This window comes from Mytilus californianus, unplaced genomic scaffold (assembly GCF_021869535.1).
Source record: "Mytilus californianus isolate M0D057914Y unplaced genomic scaffold, xbMytCali1.0.p SCAF_42, whole genome shotgun sequence".
NCBI classification, from domain to species: domain Eukaryota; kingdom Metazoa; phylum Mollusca; class Bivalvia; order Mytilida; family Mytilidae; genus Mytilus; species Mytilus californianus.
The window spans coordinates 27,184-45,335 of NW_026262693.1; the positions used below are offsets into that span (position 1 = coordinate 27,184).

The 18,152-nt window shown below is 30.9% G+C and overlaps 1 protein-coding gene across 1 annotated transcript in view; it reads right to left on the reverse strand.

The window, feature by feature from the left end:
* The window catches only part of LOC127699839 (LIM/homeobox protein Lhx9-like), a 34,500-nt gene extending 21,372 nt beyond the window's left edge, over positions 1–13,128 (reverse strand). The window contains exons 1-3 of the mRNA XM_052203216.1: positions 12,733–13,128; positions 8,929–9,134; positions 163–509 (exon numbers count right to left, since the gene is read on the reverse strand). Coding sequence (XP_052059176.1) covers positions 163–509; positions 8,929–9,134; positions 12,733–12,846 — 667 coding nt within the window. The 5' untranslated portion in view covers positions 12,847–13,128. The remainder of the gene's footprint in view (positions 1–162; positions 510–8,928; positions 9,135–12,732) is intronic.
* Positions 13,129–18,152: the final 5,024 nt, after the last annotated feature.

The window sequence follows — 18,152 nt, forward strand, 5'->3', positions numbered from 1 at the left end:
ATATGACATCTTCTATATAGATGAATGGATTCAACATACATAGCTATATGTCAGATGGGAATTTCATACATGCATGAACTTTACTTAAAGTAGTTGAAACATAGTCAATTTGGAATTTGTTTCTGTCTGATAAACATGAAAGTGATAAAACAAGAGACTCACCCATTCCTGGAGGACATAGGTCGTTGTCTTGTAAGTTTTTTCTTTTCCTAGGGCGTCCTTTTTGCACAGTCCCAACACCATTGTAAAATGGCAAATGTCCATCTGTATGACAAGATAAATCGTCTGTTAAACTTTGAAAATACTCTCCTTGGAATAATAACTCGTAGTCATTTCGACAGTAAATAAGATTTTCCTTCATTCCAAATTGGTCTCCGGTTGAAAGTGCTTTGTGACAGGATGAACACGTGAAACAGTTGATGTGATAGACCAATTCCCGCGCTTTCATAACAAGTTCGTTTGCTGCAATACCCTGATGACATCGCGCACATCTTTTTACTCCAAAACGTCTGGAAAGATAATAAAATTAGGTTATATAAATCCTGCATTTATAGATATAAAGAACACATGACAATTAAATTGTGTTATATTTTGCAACAATGACACAAGGTCAGTTCGTATTTTAACTAACAAATATGTTTAAAATCCAATCTTTTCGGAGTACTAATATGCATTTAAATCATCTCTACAGAAAAAAGGAGGAAAGAAAAAAAACAAGGATTTATATGCTGTTTTAGGAATGGTGAACTGTTCTGATTCTGTTTATCCGGTGTTTTTTAAGCTGTTTTTGTTTTTTGCTGTCCCGAGTTTGTTTTTGTTTTGTCGGGGAGGGGATAAGTTATCCTCTGGAACTGTGTTCATGAACATCATGAAAGAGAAAATTTATTCACTCAAAACACACTATCACAGTCTATTGTTACAAAACAAAACACACATCCCTTAAATATATATTTACATTTTTGAACTGAGCATATACAAACAAGTGCGCCTTCGAAGCTGACCTCTTTTTGGGTCGAAATAGCGGAAAAGATATTTCTATCCTTGGCTATCTCAAAAGATAATCAAAGAATTGTTGGTATACTTGTAACTGGGGTGGGATGCAATTGTATCTTAGTGGATCCGGAAACCGAATAAACGCCCCTGAAAGAAAAGTTCAAATCGCTTTGTCATGATTCATTTTTAAATATCAGACCACCCATTACATCTAAAGAATTCTCATTCAATGGAGACTCAAAATTAAAAAAATGCAAAGAAATCATTGAGAATTTTACATAACAGTTATATTTTGACAATTATGTCACTTCAGTGGATACTTAAAATCTTTTTCTAAAATTTTTGAATTACATATTTATAGATTCTGATGCTTTAAGAAGTTTTTATGTTTTATTTGGAGATTTTGGATATTCGATTCAATGCTGTTTTGTTTATGATAATATTGTTTGTATTACATATTACTGTAGAATAACATCCGTCTGCTTTCAGTTACACACATAAATATTTGAAGCGAGCGATGGCGTTATAAAGAAAATACACACATTTTTCGTTATAGTTCAAGATAATGTTCATAAGCTTTAAGTTTGGTTAGTTCAAGATAATGTTCATAAGCTTTAAGTTTGGTTAGTTCAAGATAATGTTCATAAGCTTTAAGTTTGGTAACAGTCTCTTTTTTCGTATAATAAACGTGAGCGACTACTAAGACACCATCATGTTAGCGAATGATTAGCTAGGGAAGAACATACAAGCCAAACTTATCATGTTTGCAAACTAAGACTTATACAATGACACGAAACCTTCTTAAAAAAACTTGTGAAAATTATTTTGAACTAAAACACAAAAATCATATTTAAAGGAAATGAAGGATAAATAAAGGTGTATCATTTCAAAAATTAAAATTCCAATAAATTGATAGCTTGTAATGGATGTCGCACTAATATTTTTCTTTATTAAAACACGTATATTATTTATCACATGCGATACCGGGTGTTTTCAATTATGTTATAAATATTTTTACACTTCTTGCCATGTGGACTACTCGTAAAGACTTAATTAATAAATAAGCCGAAATGTTCAAACATTTATTGATTATCTGAATATTTTGCGTTGCAACTGACAACCTAGATTTGACCAATGCAAAGTTCTTAAGAGTTTAGCTGTATTTACTTCGAATTTTGACGGTGGGAGTACACTGGGCGGGTAACACTGCACATGTTTGCACTTAAACCTAATAAATACTTCAATGTTTACTTTGAATATAGTTTTTGTTGAGATATAAGTAAATTCTATACAGATCGTCCTTTTATTTTTTCAATTTGTACGATATTACATCTGGTAAACTTAATTTCAAACATCATAGTTGGTACAGACCCGTCATCTGTTCCGGGTTTGGCATAACATCTGTATTGTTCTTTCTCAGGTATGCCTTTATATTAATTTGATTAATGTTTAGTTAACTATAAAACTATGCTCATCATATTTCTGCAAATTTCAAATTCTTTGATCCTTGACCTCTTCTAACAGGAAGAATTTTGCTGAGTTCCGTTGGTCTTTAAACACCTGCAATTTTTTGACCACCTGTTTTTGCTTAATATTGAAAACATAATGTATAGATACTCTCAGATACTTGGCTTATGTACTTTTAAATCGAGAAAGATATTTTTTGGTTTCTCGGACAAGAATAGAAAATAATAAAATTACACTGATTATCGAAGGTAAATACACGGATTATCGAAGGTGAAATACACGGATTATCGAAGGTAAAATACACTTGATCATCGAAGGTAAAATACATTGACTAACGAAGGTGAAATACACGGATTATCGAAGGTAAAATACACTGATTATCGAAGGAAAAATACTGACAATCGAAGGTCATTTCAAAGTTAATCGGACAAAGGCACTTAACAAAAAAAACAGCAATGGAAAAACAAATTGATAATGATTATCACATTCTGAACTTGGTAAACATGTTATTTTCAAAGGAAAGAGACAAACTGGATATTCTAGATACCAGTCCTTTTTTGTTTTAATGTGCTGTTAGGTTGCTGTCTAATCGACGGTTTCTTCGCAAATATTTTCACAGACATATGATCTAGATCTGTCCTACATTTTTGACGAAAAAAATTTTAGTAAAAAAATCGGATCACCATATTCTGTGTTCTATAGCATTTAAGGTTTTGTGTTTTAAACTTTTGATGTTTCTTTTACTATAGTTGTTCTTTTGACTACTTCTTCATCTTTGCGAAAGAAGTAAACGACTTGACGTTTTCTTCCAATATCAAAATGACTAAGTCTAAAATCCATTATTTTCATTTAAAATTAAATCTTTCTTGCCATGAAACTGTGACAAATTCTCAACTAAAGAGTTACAAAAGAATATCCTTTCGAGCTGACTCGTATAAGTTGGTTATGCAGTTATGTATATTAGGTATTTCGTAACCAATCGAATATCGTTTTCTTACGAACGAAGTTCAAGGATCAAAGTTCATTTGGTTCAATTATATCTGCTCGTTTCAATAAAAACATATCATTACGAGAAAAATTAGAAGCAAATTAATTGAAAATAAACCGAAATATTGATATTTTTCGAAATATGTTTCTCTTTCATTGTATAAAAACATATAAACTTGCAACTGGTATAGTCATATCCGAGTGTTACGCACCGAAGTACCCTCCCGGTCTTATTTCTGGTAAAACAATTTATCCTCCAATCAGTAGTTCAACTTGGTACAGCACTCAGGTACGATTTCTTTACCAACTGACAAAACCAAAGATTTAAATCATGCGAATGAAAAATCAAGTTTCCAATGACATTTTCAAGCTCAGTTTCGCCCCGTGCCATTTTCCCGCCAATGAACTCGAAGTCTCGTCTGTCAATAAAACTCCAACGATTCCTGCAACAGTGATTGTATTAAATGCATTGATATAATCTGCTTCTAAAATGCTTAAAAAGCAGGAAAACGACGAAAAAGATCGTCAAGGTTGGTGGTCCGGAACGACAAATTATAACTAAATATTTTTGTAATAATTTCCGAACTGACAGATTAGCACCAAGCAGTAGTGAATTCATATAGCATTTCATATCTTCAGTGACTTTTTATCAATTCTAGTTGAGTTACGGATCAACAATATTTTCTAAATTCATAATTGAAAATCTTAAAAGCATGGAATTCTGGTGCCAATTTATACAGTTGACTGATATTGAGTATTTCTAATTATTGAAATAAAAATATCAATACACAGAAATGTATATCAATTCCAGATAAATGGCCATTTATTTATTTTTCATACTTTATTATCAAAGTTTTAATGATATCATTTGCAATTTGGAAGAATGTTTAATCCCTTACGTTCAAATTAAATGTTTGTTTTTTTACTGTTTTGGAAAAAAAAAAATAAGAGAAATAAGATCTATAAACATAAAATATAGTAAAAAGCACCGACGAAAAGTAAATATATTTTTAACTATTTCGGTCGTTGATTTATAGATACTATATAATTCTGTAACAAAATTAGGAACGTCTTATCTTTTCTCGTTGTTGACTGTTGTTAAAGTCGCTTTGGTTCTCATGTAATGTAGTCTTTATTTTGGAAAAAACTGACACATTTTCCTTTGTTTAAACCTAGAGCGAAAAGTGTTGATGAGTATGAAGTGATTTTGCAGTTTGTCGTCTGCTTTTACACGCGGTTTCGAAGTTCTGTCGTTGTATTAGATGAGCAAACCACTCTGATCGAAATTCAATAGGAGAATTGAACAAATCAAGGCTGTACTCAAGAGTAGTTTAAATCTCTTTGTAGGTTAACAAATATCGGCACATTTCTAACACAAGAACTCCAAATTTCTGTGTTGTTTGTTTTAGAGATTAAAGACTTTTTATAAATACTCCAACTGAAAGATTTTGTCAGAAATATATTTATCTTCGTCACGTAAAAATATCTTGTTTCTTTATTTTGCTCTTCAAAAAATCAAATTCATAGTTTAAACCTCACACGTGTTTTGACTGAAATCTGAGTGTGTGTTCTATATATACTATATAAGATCAACGAGAGGCCCTATGCATATGTACAATGATGTTGATTTGATTGCAAGTATGTACAGAAACTTATATGTATATATACTACATATATGTCTCTGAGAATTGGTGGAAAGGAGAGAATGTTCCGGGGGAATACCTTCAATAATCAGTGTATTTTACTCTATTTTATTTTATTTTTTTTTTTATTATGTGAACTCCCCTTTTCAAATGGCGGGATCCGCGCCTGTTGAGTGTGATAAAAAATAACCTATAGGTGACTACAGGAACTGAACATTTTTGAGATACCTATATTATGAATATAACAAGCATTCTGAGAGTATTGCATGGCAATACATAGTCCCCTACCGGTTAAAAATTCATTGTACTGGAACAAAATGTTAACTTGTCATGGTGTAAACTATATAACAAATATCAAGTCAATATCTTCAAGCATGACGAAAAAAAGTGTGGAAAACTGATTATTTAAGTGAATTTTCGAAGTCCAGACAGACAGACATGCAGACGGACGGAGTGCAAACTTAAAGTCCACTTCGACTTCGTCGGTAGGGGACTCAAAAGAGATGTCTAAAGCTTTATTTATGTATTTGCAACATGCATGAGTACATGGACAATGTGGTAACTTTATTTGGTTTATTTTCAACGCGATTGCAGAGACAATATTCGTTTTAGTAACGACATTTATTGTTCTCGTTTCATTTTCATATATTATCTTTACTTTGCGCTTTTCGTTATTTCTGGTTACTCTTTAGTTTGATGGACTTAATTAAATTATTCAAAGTACCCTTCTCAGAATCTAGATTTGGATTTTGCTGTTGAAACTGCGCATGCTCGGTTTGGCCTCAAACGTTACTTGCCACGTACTTTCGATTTATGAGTTTGAATGTCCCTTTGGTATCTTTCGCTTCCCCTTTGCCATCTTGTGTCAGATATGCATATAGCAGCCCACATGCGCTATAGGTCCTTCAACAGGGAGTTCATCCAGACTTAAAGAATTCAGTGATGGAAGTATTCGTCTTTACATTCACAGACAATCAAGTTGACTGCATGTTGCTTTGCTATAGGCCTCCGGATGTCTCCAGTTAGGATCGCAATACATTTAGTAACATTAATGTGTTAGAGAAAATTTCTCAGAAAGTAAGATGTATATTTATATACAAGTCTAAATTGAAAACAACGTTCAAACCTATGATTGCGTTGGATAAAAACCGCAATTTTTATACGTGTGCATGAAAAACAAATTTCTTGGTAGAGGGGTCTAAATACAGCACAAACAACTTTTTTCCAAAAGACCAAAAATAAAGGTGAAAAAGTATATTATATTTCACCGCTTTCTTACACTTTTATGTCGGCAACGGTACTTCGGAGCAGATTCCATTCAGAAACATCATAAACAGTGTAGTAATAAACAATTTTGTACAATGCCCAACGTTAGTTAAAGAACAATATTGGTGCAGAAAAAAATTAAAGAAACACTTTTGTCTTGTTTCAGATAATAAATTAGCGAACAGGTGTAAGTCCAAAGAATTACCAAGAAATGCAATAAAAGCACAACGAACTTTAACCTTGATCAGTCAAACAGAAAGATTTGCTAGCCAATTCCTACATTTGTTTGCTTTATGGATAACCGTTAATGCTGGGTATGGCATATCAATTGGGTCCATTGAAAAACATTATATTTATTGAAAATAATGCACTATTATACCCCAATGGTTTGAGATTAACTTTCTATATAAACTTAGACATGTCTGAGTTTTCTCTATATTTATGTTTAAAAGAGAAATCATGCATCTGTCTCTTATTTCATATACAGAGTTGATCTTTAATTTCGTTTGGAAATTTTAGAAATCACAACCCCTGGGTTATGCATACAAAAGAACAAACAGGGGTAGAACCCATGCGTTAAAACCTGGTTCTATAGAAAAAGAAAGTTCCTTTTCATTAACTTATTCTCAATGCTCGGTAGTTATTTACCTTTAAAGTGCACTCTTGTTCCTATAAATATTAAAATATGATACTACATGATGAATTTAATCAAATATTTACACGGATTGAAAAGGGGAAATCAGACCACCAAGATTCTTAAAGCAAGGTTAAATAAACGAGAGAGTTGAGAATGACGCTAGAAAATTACTGTATTGTATGGACGATAAATACCTAGCCATGCGGGGCATATAAAATTATTAGGTATGAATACAGATTACCAATGTTACACAAAAGATACCCGCCGACATCCGAGTCGCTAAGTAGTGAATAAAAAAGAACATTTTCCGTTACAAATTGATTTGGCTAATCGATATTGTTTCCATTGACATACCCGCATATTTCAATTTAGTTTTAGGCATGTACACTTAGTACACAAGCTGACACTGGTTTCATTTTGGGGGAAATATTATTGGGTTTCTTTGTTTACTGAGAAAAAATCTTCAACAATATTTTAATAATTTTATATTTTTATGAATTAGCTTTTTGGGGTTCAAGATTCAATATTATTTATTTCTTATAAAACCAATTTATAATGGTACAAAGAAAGATGTTTTTACATATGATAACATACAAATTCATGCTTGCTTTTATTTTCATATCAATTAAAAATAAGTTTCAAACTTGCCAACAGATGAAGAAAAAAAACGATAATTAATTGTTTTCCAGAAGGGCATAATCTGCAAAATCACAATACTAATAATATATGGGCAAATAAAATAATCTTGTTCCAAAATCGAAGTACGAAATATAAAACTATAGCATGTATACATAATAATAAGCATGTATACATAATAATAAGAAGAAATATTAGTACAATTGATATATTTAAATTTTCAAAGAATCATGACCGTCTGTATGATGAACTCACAATTTTGAAAATTTCAGTTTTACTTTAAAAGTCTTCTGACATGATTACTTTTCGACATACAAGATCAGTAAATATTTAAATAATTTATAAAAGCCTAACTTGAAACAAGTAAAATCAAATGTTTCATGTTTATTTTATTAATTCAAGAACACCCTTTGGCATTTTGTAAAATTGAAACAAATATTTAAATAAGTAAATGGAAAAAGAAATCTCGGATGGAACCAAATTTCCGGGTAAATACTCGTATCCTTTCATATACAAGGTTAATGTTCAACCGGAGACTTGATATTTAAAATTAAGATTTCTAAATAGTTTTATTGAAATCGTAAGATAAAGTGACAACATTTTCTATTAACTTAACAAATTATTTATAACCTTTCATTAGATGATAATTCGTTATATTTTGTGATTCATGAGCAGTTGTTTGTAAAACGTGCTTTTTGCAATGTATACAAATTGTCAAGTAAATACTCTACAAATTCACATCTCGTGGTAAAATACAGAAAATGAGAATAGTTTCCATATGTGTTAATGAATTTTTAATGATTTTTTTTTCTTATGAACGTATTAAGAAGCATACTATGAACTGACGAATGACCCTCTTTAGACAAATAAAATATAGTGTTCCTGATCCGACTATTCAGACTGTTAAACTGGACCTTACTGACCCACGATGTAAGATGAAAGTTCTTACACAGAGGAAATAAACATTTTATATATGACTTGATACACCCTTAGGTTATAAAAGGTTATAAAAGGCAGGAGCAGATTCCGACGGGCGCAATCGCCCCCCCCCCTAATAAAATTTTATTTATAGGTAAAATTACAGCCGAGTTTTAGTCAAAATATGGTCATGTTACTCCTTATTCTGAGGACCCTCAACAACAAATCCTGGATCAACCCCTGAAAGGTGCCATCTAAAAATAATTAATATTCCATACCCCTTAAATTTCAACAATAGAACAACATGATTAAGTCAGATTAATAACGACATATCTATTTATATATGTTAATTCCATTTTTAAAAGGAAAGTCAATGCTCACCTGTAGTAATCATCCTTACAAAATATGTTCCCTCCTCTTGCAAAGCAGGTGAGCTCAGAATCTAGCTGTATTTTACAGTCTGAGCACTTTAAACACGATACATGCCATTGTTTATCTACAGCCAGTAAGTAATACCTATCGAGTATCCGTATTCCACAACCAGCACAAAAACTTTGACTTTCAAACTTATTAAGGACTGGCATAGTCTGCAATAAAAATGTACATAATAAACACCAATACTATATTGATCATAGAAAGACAAATAAATGGAAAGAATAACCCATATTAGTTTATGATATATATATAATATGTATCTTAATGAAAATAGTTTGGTTTAGCGATGTGTTAAGTTTTTATTAACCATAGCTTACTAAATTCATATTTAATTCAAATATCTTGGTTTAGCAATGAAATATCAAAAGTGTGCTTATGTTTTGCGCAGCTATATATAAATGACTGAACAAAGCCTGCCCACACGAAATCAATTATATATATATATATCTAAACAAAAAATAGTTTCGAGAAATAATATAATGTACATATTGTTTATTGTCTTTTTTGAATAAGCATGTGATTGTTTGTAGCTATTAAACTGGTCTTCTTTCTGTCTGCATTAATAGAGAAATTTCTAAATACTTTGGCAAAAAAGTTCAGAGATAATTTGTAAATAGAAAAAAAAAGATATTCAAGACATTGCTCCACAGAGAAAAAGGATCTTTGGAAAAAATCTTTGACATTCCCTGAAGACATTTTTTTTTTTCTGTCAAACGATTTGCTTAATTAAGCTTTCTGACATTTTCAGTACGGGTACCATCGGCGTGACAAATTCTCGAGATTGTCAACTCTATAAAAATCGTTTGTACAATTGAACCAAGATTTATTTTTATTATTTAGAACGTATGCTTAAAGCAATTAACCAAAAGTACTTGGTAATTAAAATAGCTGTGGTATGTTATTATTGACACGTGACCCATCTTTACTTAATTTTCAAGTAAATAATCGGATACTACCGGCATTCGGTCGAATCAAACGCATCTGCTTACTATCAAATTAAAATGTTATTGTAGTCGCATGAATGTGACCAGTGTAATTAAAAAATTGGTTTGAAGACATGCAATCATAAAAATTGAATACATTTTGTTACGCCCATTACGTTTGCTAAAACGCCAGTCTGATTTATGTTTTATTTGTGTCCCAGAGTTTCATGTTAAACTTGCATCTCCGTGTAAATTTCACCAAAAATAAATTGTAGGTACCATTGGTATCCACCTGGAAGTACTATATCGTCGGGGATAGTACTTCCATGATGTATAAATATGTATAACTCTCATTGAAAAAAATCTGTACATATATGCTTCATCTACGTTCAATAACTAGAATTTTTAAAAACATGTCAAATTTTACATAAATAGATTCACAACTGAAGATTTGAGAACAACATAAATGTTATCTGCAATCTGCTCCCCTTAATTTCAGGCGTCACTTTCGATCGGTTTCTGACACAATCACCAACTTTCGATAAGCATCTTACACGAGTGATAAATGCCGATGTATTTCGATGGTGACACTTTCCTGATAAGCAAAAACACCCAGGATACAGAGAACTATTTTAAATGCAAAATTCTTTCCGTGAAAGCAACATAAAAAATAAACATGCATAAAACTGTTCTGGGTTTTATCAGGCTACTTAGCAATGGATTTTATGTAAAAGAATGTGTCAGGATTAATTTTGTAACAGACTCTCCGAACATCTGTTTTTAAAAATGCACATTTAAAGATTAAAACAAAACAGAATATAATATCTGAAAAATTAAAAAATAAAATAAAAATCATATTATATAATTATACAATAAAGCTGGGATTTCCCGATTTTGTTTCTATAAGATGAATTTTATTTCCAATAGAGGACCCATTATAGGCATAATCAGTACATTGATTTTTTTATCAACACAATTGCAATAGACAATACACAAGAAAATAAAAAAATAGAAATACAATTGAATATATAATTGAAAGTTATTTTTACTTGACATAAGTATGTAAGGACAAACCAACATAGTTGCACTGTTTCTTCAGTGTATGCATTGTTAAAGTAGTTTAGATTAATAAGCATATTTAACTTTCTAAAAAAGTGATGATACACAAGTTAATCAAACTGATGAAGTCTTCTCCCGTAAACAATTTGCAGCAAAAAAATATTTATATAGTATGCATGCATACATTACAATGCAATGCAATATGTTTGATTTGATTTTTAGAAAATATGAATATATAATATATAGAAGTCTATGAAAACGACCAACCAATAAAATGTAATAGGTATTTATATTGGATTAAGATATGTAAAAATGATGATGTGTGATGATATGAAAAAAGTAGTCTGAACAGGTGGGCAAGATCCACTAAGAAGTTTATCATATTACCTTTTTTAATAATTCATAAAAAGTTTTTTTTTCAAAACTTCAACTGAATTTATTTATTTAGTGATTCTCAAAAAAATTGAACAAAATGGACAGGGTAAATAAAATAAATATATATATGTCTATAAAAGCGATCAACCAGCAAATTTAATAAGCATCGGATCGTCTAGATACTTCACAGGAAAAACAGCAAAATGTAATATACATGTACATGCAAAGTGTTCTATGTAAGCCTTATTTCAATGTCAGTTTAGTTCGAATGAAAAAAAAACTTTTAATTTCGTTTTTGTATTTACTAAAATTATCCCTTAAATATTGAGATACAATGTAAAGGGAAATATTGAATAGATCACCGCTTTGAAGTTTCTCTTTATTTCATATTAACAGTTGACAGAAAAGGGTGAGGAAATGTTACAACTTATTAATATCAGGAAATCCACTTTATTACCGGTTAATTTGCGGTTAGATTAATCTCATTTGCACCAATTATTAGCGAGTTTATAAAACACGAAACATGCCGCCAGATTATCACAGTCACACATTTATTCCTCAATTTTAAAACCATCTTGTAATTCAATTTGTAACAATTCTGTCTACTTTTCGTCTGTAATTTGTATAATTGAATTCTCATAAAACAACTAATAAATTATGGCAGTCGTTAATTTTTAAAGCAGACTCTTATTAAAAGCACGAAGATTGTAATGGTTATATTATCTATTGCACGTAAACAGTTGACAACTTTTAATTTATCAAATAACAATAATTTAAAACGTATTTTCCATAAAATTCATATTCTAGCATTGAAATAAATATGGTTAATAAGTTTTCTCTTTAAATCAATCATTCAAATTTTGGATTTAACAAAATGAAGGATTAAATTTAAAAAAAAATATCAACATCATTATAATATTAATGATACGTGTAGTAATAATAATATCAATACCATTGTAGTAAACACAGCCGTTTTTTTAGAAGAAATAATGGTTTAACTTTGAAAATTGTTAAAACATTTTTTTTTTTAAATAGTGGCGACGAATTTTCAACAAAAAGTCTTCGACACTTAAAATACAGTCTAGAGCCGCGTTGGCTAATTTCGTATTTTTTAAAAGGCAATTTCGTCATATTCCATGATTGCTACATGTACATTTATTTTTACATCCTCGCAATAACTTTTGCGTCTGATTGTAATGTTAGCATATACACTTATTGCATTCTATCCTTTTTATTCAGAAATACGCATAAGGACAAGCATGTTAAATAAATATTGTTTTTAAAATATTGAAATTCTAAGAGGTATGTTTGCTTATATTTTTACAAACTCGACCTCTTTGCATATTGAACAAATTGCATTTCAATAGAATAATAATGAAAATAAAAGACTTACCCTGCTTCCAGCATGATGATCAAAGTGTGAATCAGTGCCATAGTAGTGAGAGGTCTCAAATCCCCCCTCAGACAGGGAGAGGTTAGATTTCTCTACCATGCCCTCTTCTTTCATGTATACATTCACTGAAATCGGTCACTTTTCACTGGTTGAATATAACCTTAGTGTCTTAGTGCATGTCCACGCGTGAAAATAACATAAATGTCGTCTTTAAAAAAAACTTTTCTCTTCTTAAAAGATTTTTGTTTTGTAAAAGATTTTCAAACACCTTTAAATATTAATATTTACTTAAGTTTTGTTATGACAAAAAATTTAAATCTGCAAAGTAAAACTGTCCTAATGCGATAGTCTAACGTTCTGTTTGTTCTCAGATTGTAGCACTATTACGCCTCAAGCGGAATTTCTCTGATAATAAAATAGGCGGAGTCTGATTTAAGAATGTAGATTTCAACACTTGTAACAGATATTTGGCTGACAGCTTGAGAATAATCCGACTTCATCGTGTTTTCATTGGACGAACAATCAATCATTTTTCTAAATCAAGGAGGAGCATGTATTTATAATTATACTTTCGGAATACACATTTTTGTAGAATTTTAAAATATCCATAATTTTAATACAATTTACGTGTATTTTTTTAAGATATGATTTAATACCGACACACTACACGTAATCCAGATTCGAAAATATTATCTCTTTATGGAAACAGCGGGTTTAAAACACTGGCTATTGAATTAATTGTGAGATATTCTTTCTGAACGGCTTGACATTTCGTCCATCACATAATAAGAAAAGTTAAGCCTAAAATCGTCTTTAATTTATGATCCTTAAATTTTTTATGTTTTTATCAGCCGTGAAAAATACATTCTTTGTTTGATTCATAACGTTTTTACCAGTTTTTCTAAACAGACAAAAAAGAAATATTGTGAAAAGAAAGTTGAATTTCAATAAATATTTTGGAATCAAATTCTTTTTTGGGAATGTGTTTTAAAAGTTTTCACTGCAGGATTGCATCACAATCTAAAAGACGCTTGTGTGTTGTGTAAGAAGAGAGACACAATGTTATATCGTACTAGTATGCTTATTTTGTTATTGTGTAAGCATATGAAGACCATATGCTACACAATATGTGTACATGTTTAATATGTGTCCCATGTGTATACAGACGTATCTTTGTTTGTAAATATTGACAAAAATCAACAACTATATATAACAATCATAAGGGGGGAAAAACTTGAAAAGATGTGATAGCCCATGTTTCTATATAAACTGACATGAAGCGCCGAGAATTTGCTATAAGGGCTAATTTTTCAATGGATAAAAATGCATATGTAATATTTTTCTTTGCTTTTGCATATATCCACTCAGGGTATAGCTTACTCCTGTAAAACAATCAGTTATCTTGTTTTTGCAATAAGCTCTGTTGCAAACCACGAAAAACTCTATTCACAGACAAAAATCAAACGTTTTCATTGATCAAGATATCATTTGATTTAAAGATTTAAATTGTTTGGAAAACACAATTCACCAAAAGTGTAATTTCTTGGACAAGATAACTTGCTAGTAAAAACAGAGACAGACTGAAGTGAATACAAGTTGGAATATACATGTACATATTATATCATGCACATAACTGTTACGAAAAGATTTGATTTAGCATATGTAATAACCACAACCCTATCGTCATATTATGGACTGGGGCAAACAACCAGTTACATATATGCTTGTTGAAGTATATAGTACAATTGCAATAGCTGACTTCTATTTTACTTATGTTACGGATGTTGTTACAAGCGGGGTACACGGGAAATGGAATATAATTTTGCTGTAGTGTATATTACTTTTTAGTAAAAGTTCCATACATAAAGGGAGTTAGAATCATTCAGACTAAAATTCCTCGTTGTGTCTATAATTGTAAAACTTTTATGTAAATTTCCGAATCTCACCATGACCAGACTGGCATTCACTCAAGAAAGTGCTCATCAAGTGTTCCATGTAATATATAGCTGTAGTAAATTTATATATAAAAAAAGCTCTTTGGAAAAAATGTAGGGCGGGTTTATATTATCTTTAGTAGTGCTATTATACAAAATGATAGAAGTAGGAAACACTGGCAAGTCAACCGTGTTCTCGATTAGCACTTTCCATGTTGATCCATGACATCCTTCTCAGCATAAAAATACTCCCTGGTCTATAAAGAATGATATCAACAGAAAGAAAAGGGTATTGTGTACGTACAAATAATAGTGTGTGGTCCGCCATTGTTCTGTGTCTTGATTGTTTTCTTGGTTTATAAACAAACGTCATGTCTTATGGTTTTGTTTGCTTGTTCTAACGACACCCTTCATTGTACCAAAAGACATATTTTTGTTTTGTTCAAGAACAGACACACAAAATATTTACATGATCGCAGGAAAAAAATATACTTCTGCTGCATTGCATAAATGCTCGTGTGGCACGTGTGAGGTAATTTTTCGTGTTGGAACAAGACTTGCAATATTTAATCAAACTTTTGGATATATTCTCCATGTTTATATATCATTGACTCTCAACATCAACAAACATCAATCATGTACTTGTTCGCACTATTGTAATACTGTTAGTATTTGGATACATCTGAGGTTAATCACGTGATATGGATCCAAATTAGATACAGAGATTTGATATGATTGACAGCTTCCAAAATGCCGAGAAAACAGAACTAGGTACTCGCTGTACAGCTATCTGACTGGTCATCTGAATAAATAAAGTATTACAAATAATAATAATAAATGAAATAAAAGCATAGCTAGGCAAGAGTCTCCTTGTGTCGTTTTGATGCCATTCACCCTGGGCATACTAAGTACTATGTCGTTTCCGTGAAAAATGTATCTATATTAGTCATTCTGGTAAACACATTTCAAGTGCATATCGATGAAACATGCGTGTTTTTAACAATTAAAGCTCTACAAAACAAAAAAAAGTATACACAAACTGAGTCTACAACACAAAAAGTAAGTAAAAGAATCAATAAATTAATAAATATTATACAATAATCACTGAATATCTCGTAAAAAATAGCCTCTTCAGCAAAATATGAATAAATAAATATACAGTAGCACGCAATGTAAATATGGCGAACAATTGTTAGAAATCCTGAACACCATACAAACAGATTATCGGTCTTTTCATGTTTCTGTAATCCTGAAAGTCATACAACTTTAATAAGATTAAAATGTAGGCAAAATATCTTTATGTTTGTACATTTTTCGTCTTAGTCCTGATTCTAATTTTATTATATTTAGATACTTTCATCGTTTGAATTAAGTTTTGGATTTCAAATATTTTGGCCTTGGGCACCACTGAAGAGACATTGATGTCAAAATGCGCATCTGGTGCAGTAAAATTAGTACCGTTATCATTATTGTAGCGCATTTGTTATATAGAATTTTTATTGATACTTGAAATTAGTCATCTGATGACTTTATAACAAATGGTCTTTTCAGATCATAAGATGAGAGGACACAATGGTCAATAAATTCCAACTTTGACATAATGATACTACTATAGAACGGTTCAAGATATTATGGAATGTACATAAAATAGATGATTCGTATACCCCCCGTTTCAATGTTCTAAACAGAATTGTTTTGATCTTCAACATGGATTCAACTGTGAATAATGGGGTAGTAATGTAATAGATCGGGATCCTTCTCAGTATAAAAATAAGGAGACCGCCTAAAATTTGAAAGCGTTGAGACAATGTCGACGCTCCTGCTCCACCATACAAGCATTCCTTTATCTACGTAACTGCAGGTTGATTGGTGAATAACATGTTGGTTTGCTGTTCTGTTGTCATAAACACATACACATGTCGCTCAAACTTTCATATCAAATGAAACCATATAACTTCTGTGTTAGTGTGGTACATTACTTACAACATGTGGAGACTGCTTATAAATCCATAGTGATTTCGAAAGTGTTCCAAACTGTATGATAACTTTACTCTGACGTCAAAGTCACAGACAACAAGTTTTTATTCTTGGTTTATATTATGTTCATTTGTATAAATTCATGGCGGTAAGTTTAGTTTGGGAAAAGGGAGAGGGTGAGGGCGGTGGCTTATTATCCGTGGTAAGTTATCTCCTTCGGGAATACCTGTGAGACTCGAACATATATTTACCAAACTGGTACCCTAAATTTATTGCTGAACCAAATACCTAGGCTACCGGGTCATAAAATCATCCCAAAAATACTTATGTTTGCAACATATTCAAATCTGTATGAATGATGACTGGTTAGATTGCCTGCAGATTTGATCAGTGTCATAAGTATAACTTAAACGTTTTCAAAGATGAATCAGATATGAAAATTACGTTATTATGTTGCAAAACTTTTTGTCTGGTCCATTTTTTGTATATTGTATAATATGTATTCAGGTATCCCTGATTTTTTTTCTATCATGGAATAATATACCTTGAATGATAATTTCTATTTTTTACCTCCGAACTTCTCACCTGTTATTTTTCATCTATACTGATCAAAGATTAGAATATTGTTTTAAAAGAATATCCAATATTTTTATAAAAGGCATTTGGAAGCTATAATTTCTACAGCGTTCTCATTTTACACCCAAAATATATAGGTTGACCTAAGAATATAGAGAACACTTGCAATAACAAAAGAACTTGTTAGTAATATTTTCACGCATGTGTTTGTATTTTGAAGCCTGTAATTTATTAAAGACACTAAAATTAAACATTAGAAAAGTAACAGTTATTTACACGTGTAAGCACAACGCAGAAACTGCAGTCAGATTGTACGGGTACTATTAAACGTATATTGATTGAAAGCAGCATCCGAGTGATATATTGTATAAACTTTATTGAAAATCACCAATATTCTTAATTGTAACTGGCTTACAAAATACATAAACAAATGGAAACATGTATATACATTATACAGTACTATTCATGTATTCAAAAATGTTCAAGGACATAATGCCCTCAGTGTTTGTGACTTTTTTTTTTATTTGAAAGCATACTGAATTTGTTCGGGATAAAGAATTAAAAAAATATATGTACATAATCAATCTTTATTGCAAAATTACACCCATAAGGGTCAAGCAATACAAACAAACAATTATACATTTTAAATACAATGCAATACAATGTAATACAATACAATATAATAGAACATATTTTAAGAGTTCAATTATAAATTTATGTAAAAAACACAATCATAAGCTTGTCTGACATGGGTCTGACCCCCTCAGTTCTAAAGACTGTTTAATAAAGACTCCAATATGACAAACAAGTTCAGGGATGGGGTTTAGAATGTGTTTTAGTTTATTAAATGCATCAAGATGTTGAAATAATGGTACATAGTCTTTTAGATAAGCAAAAAAATTAGAACGCAATGATAAGTTAACGTCACAATAC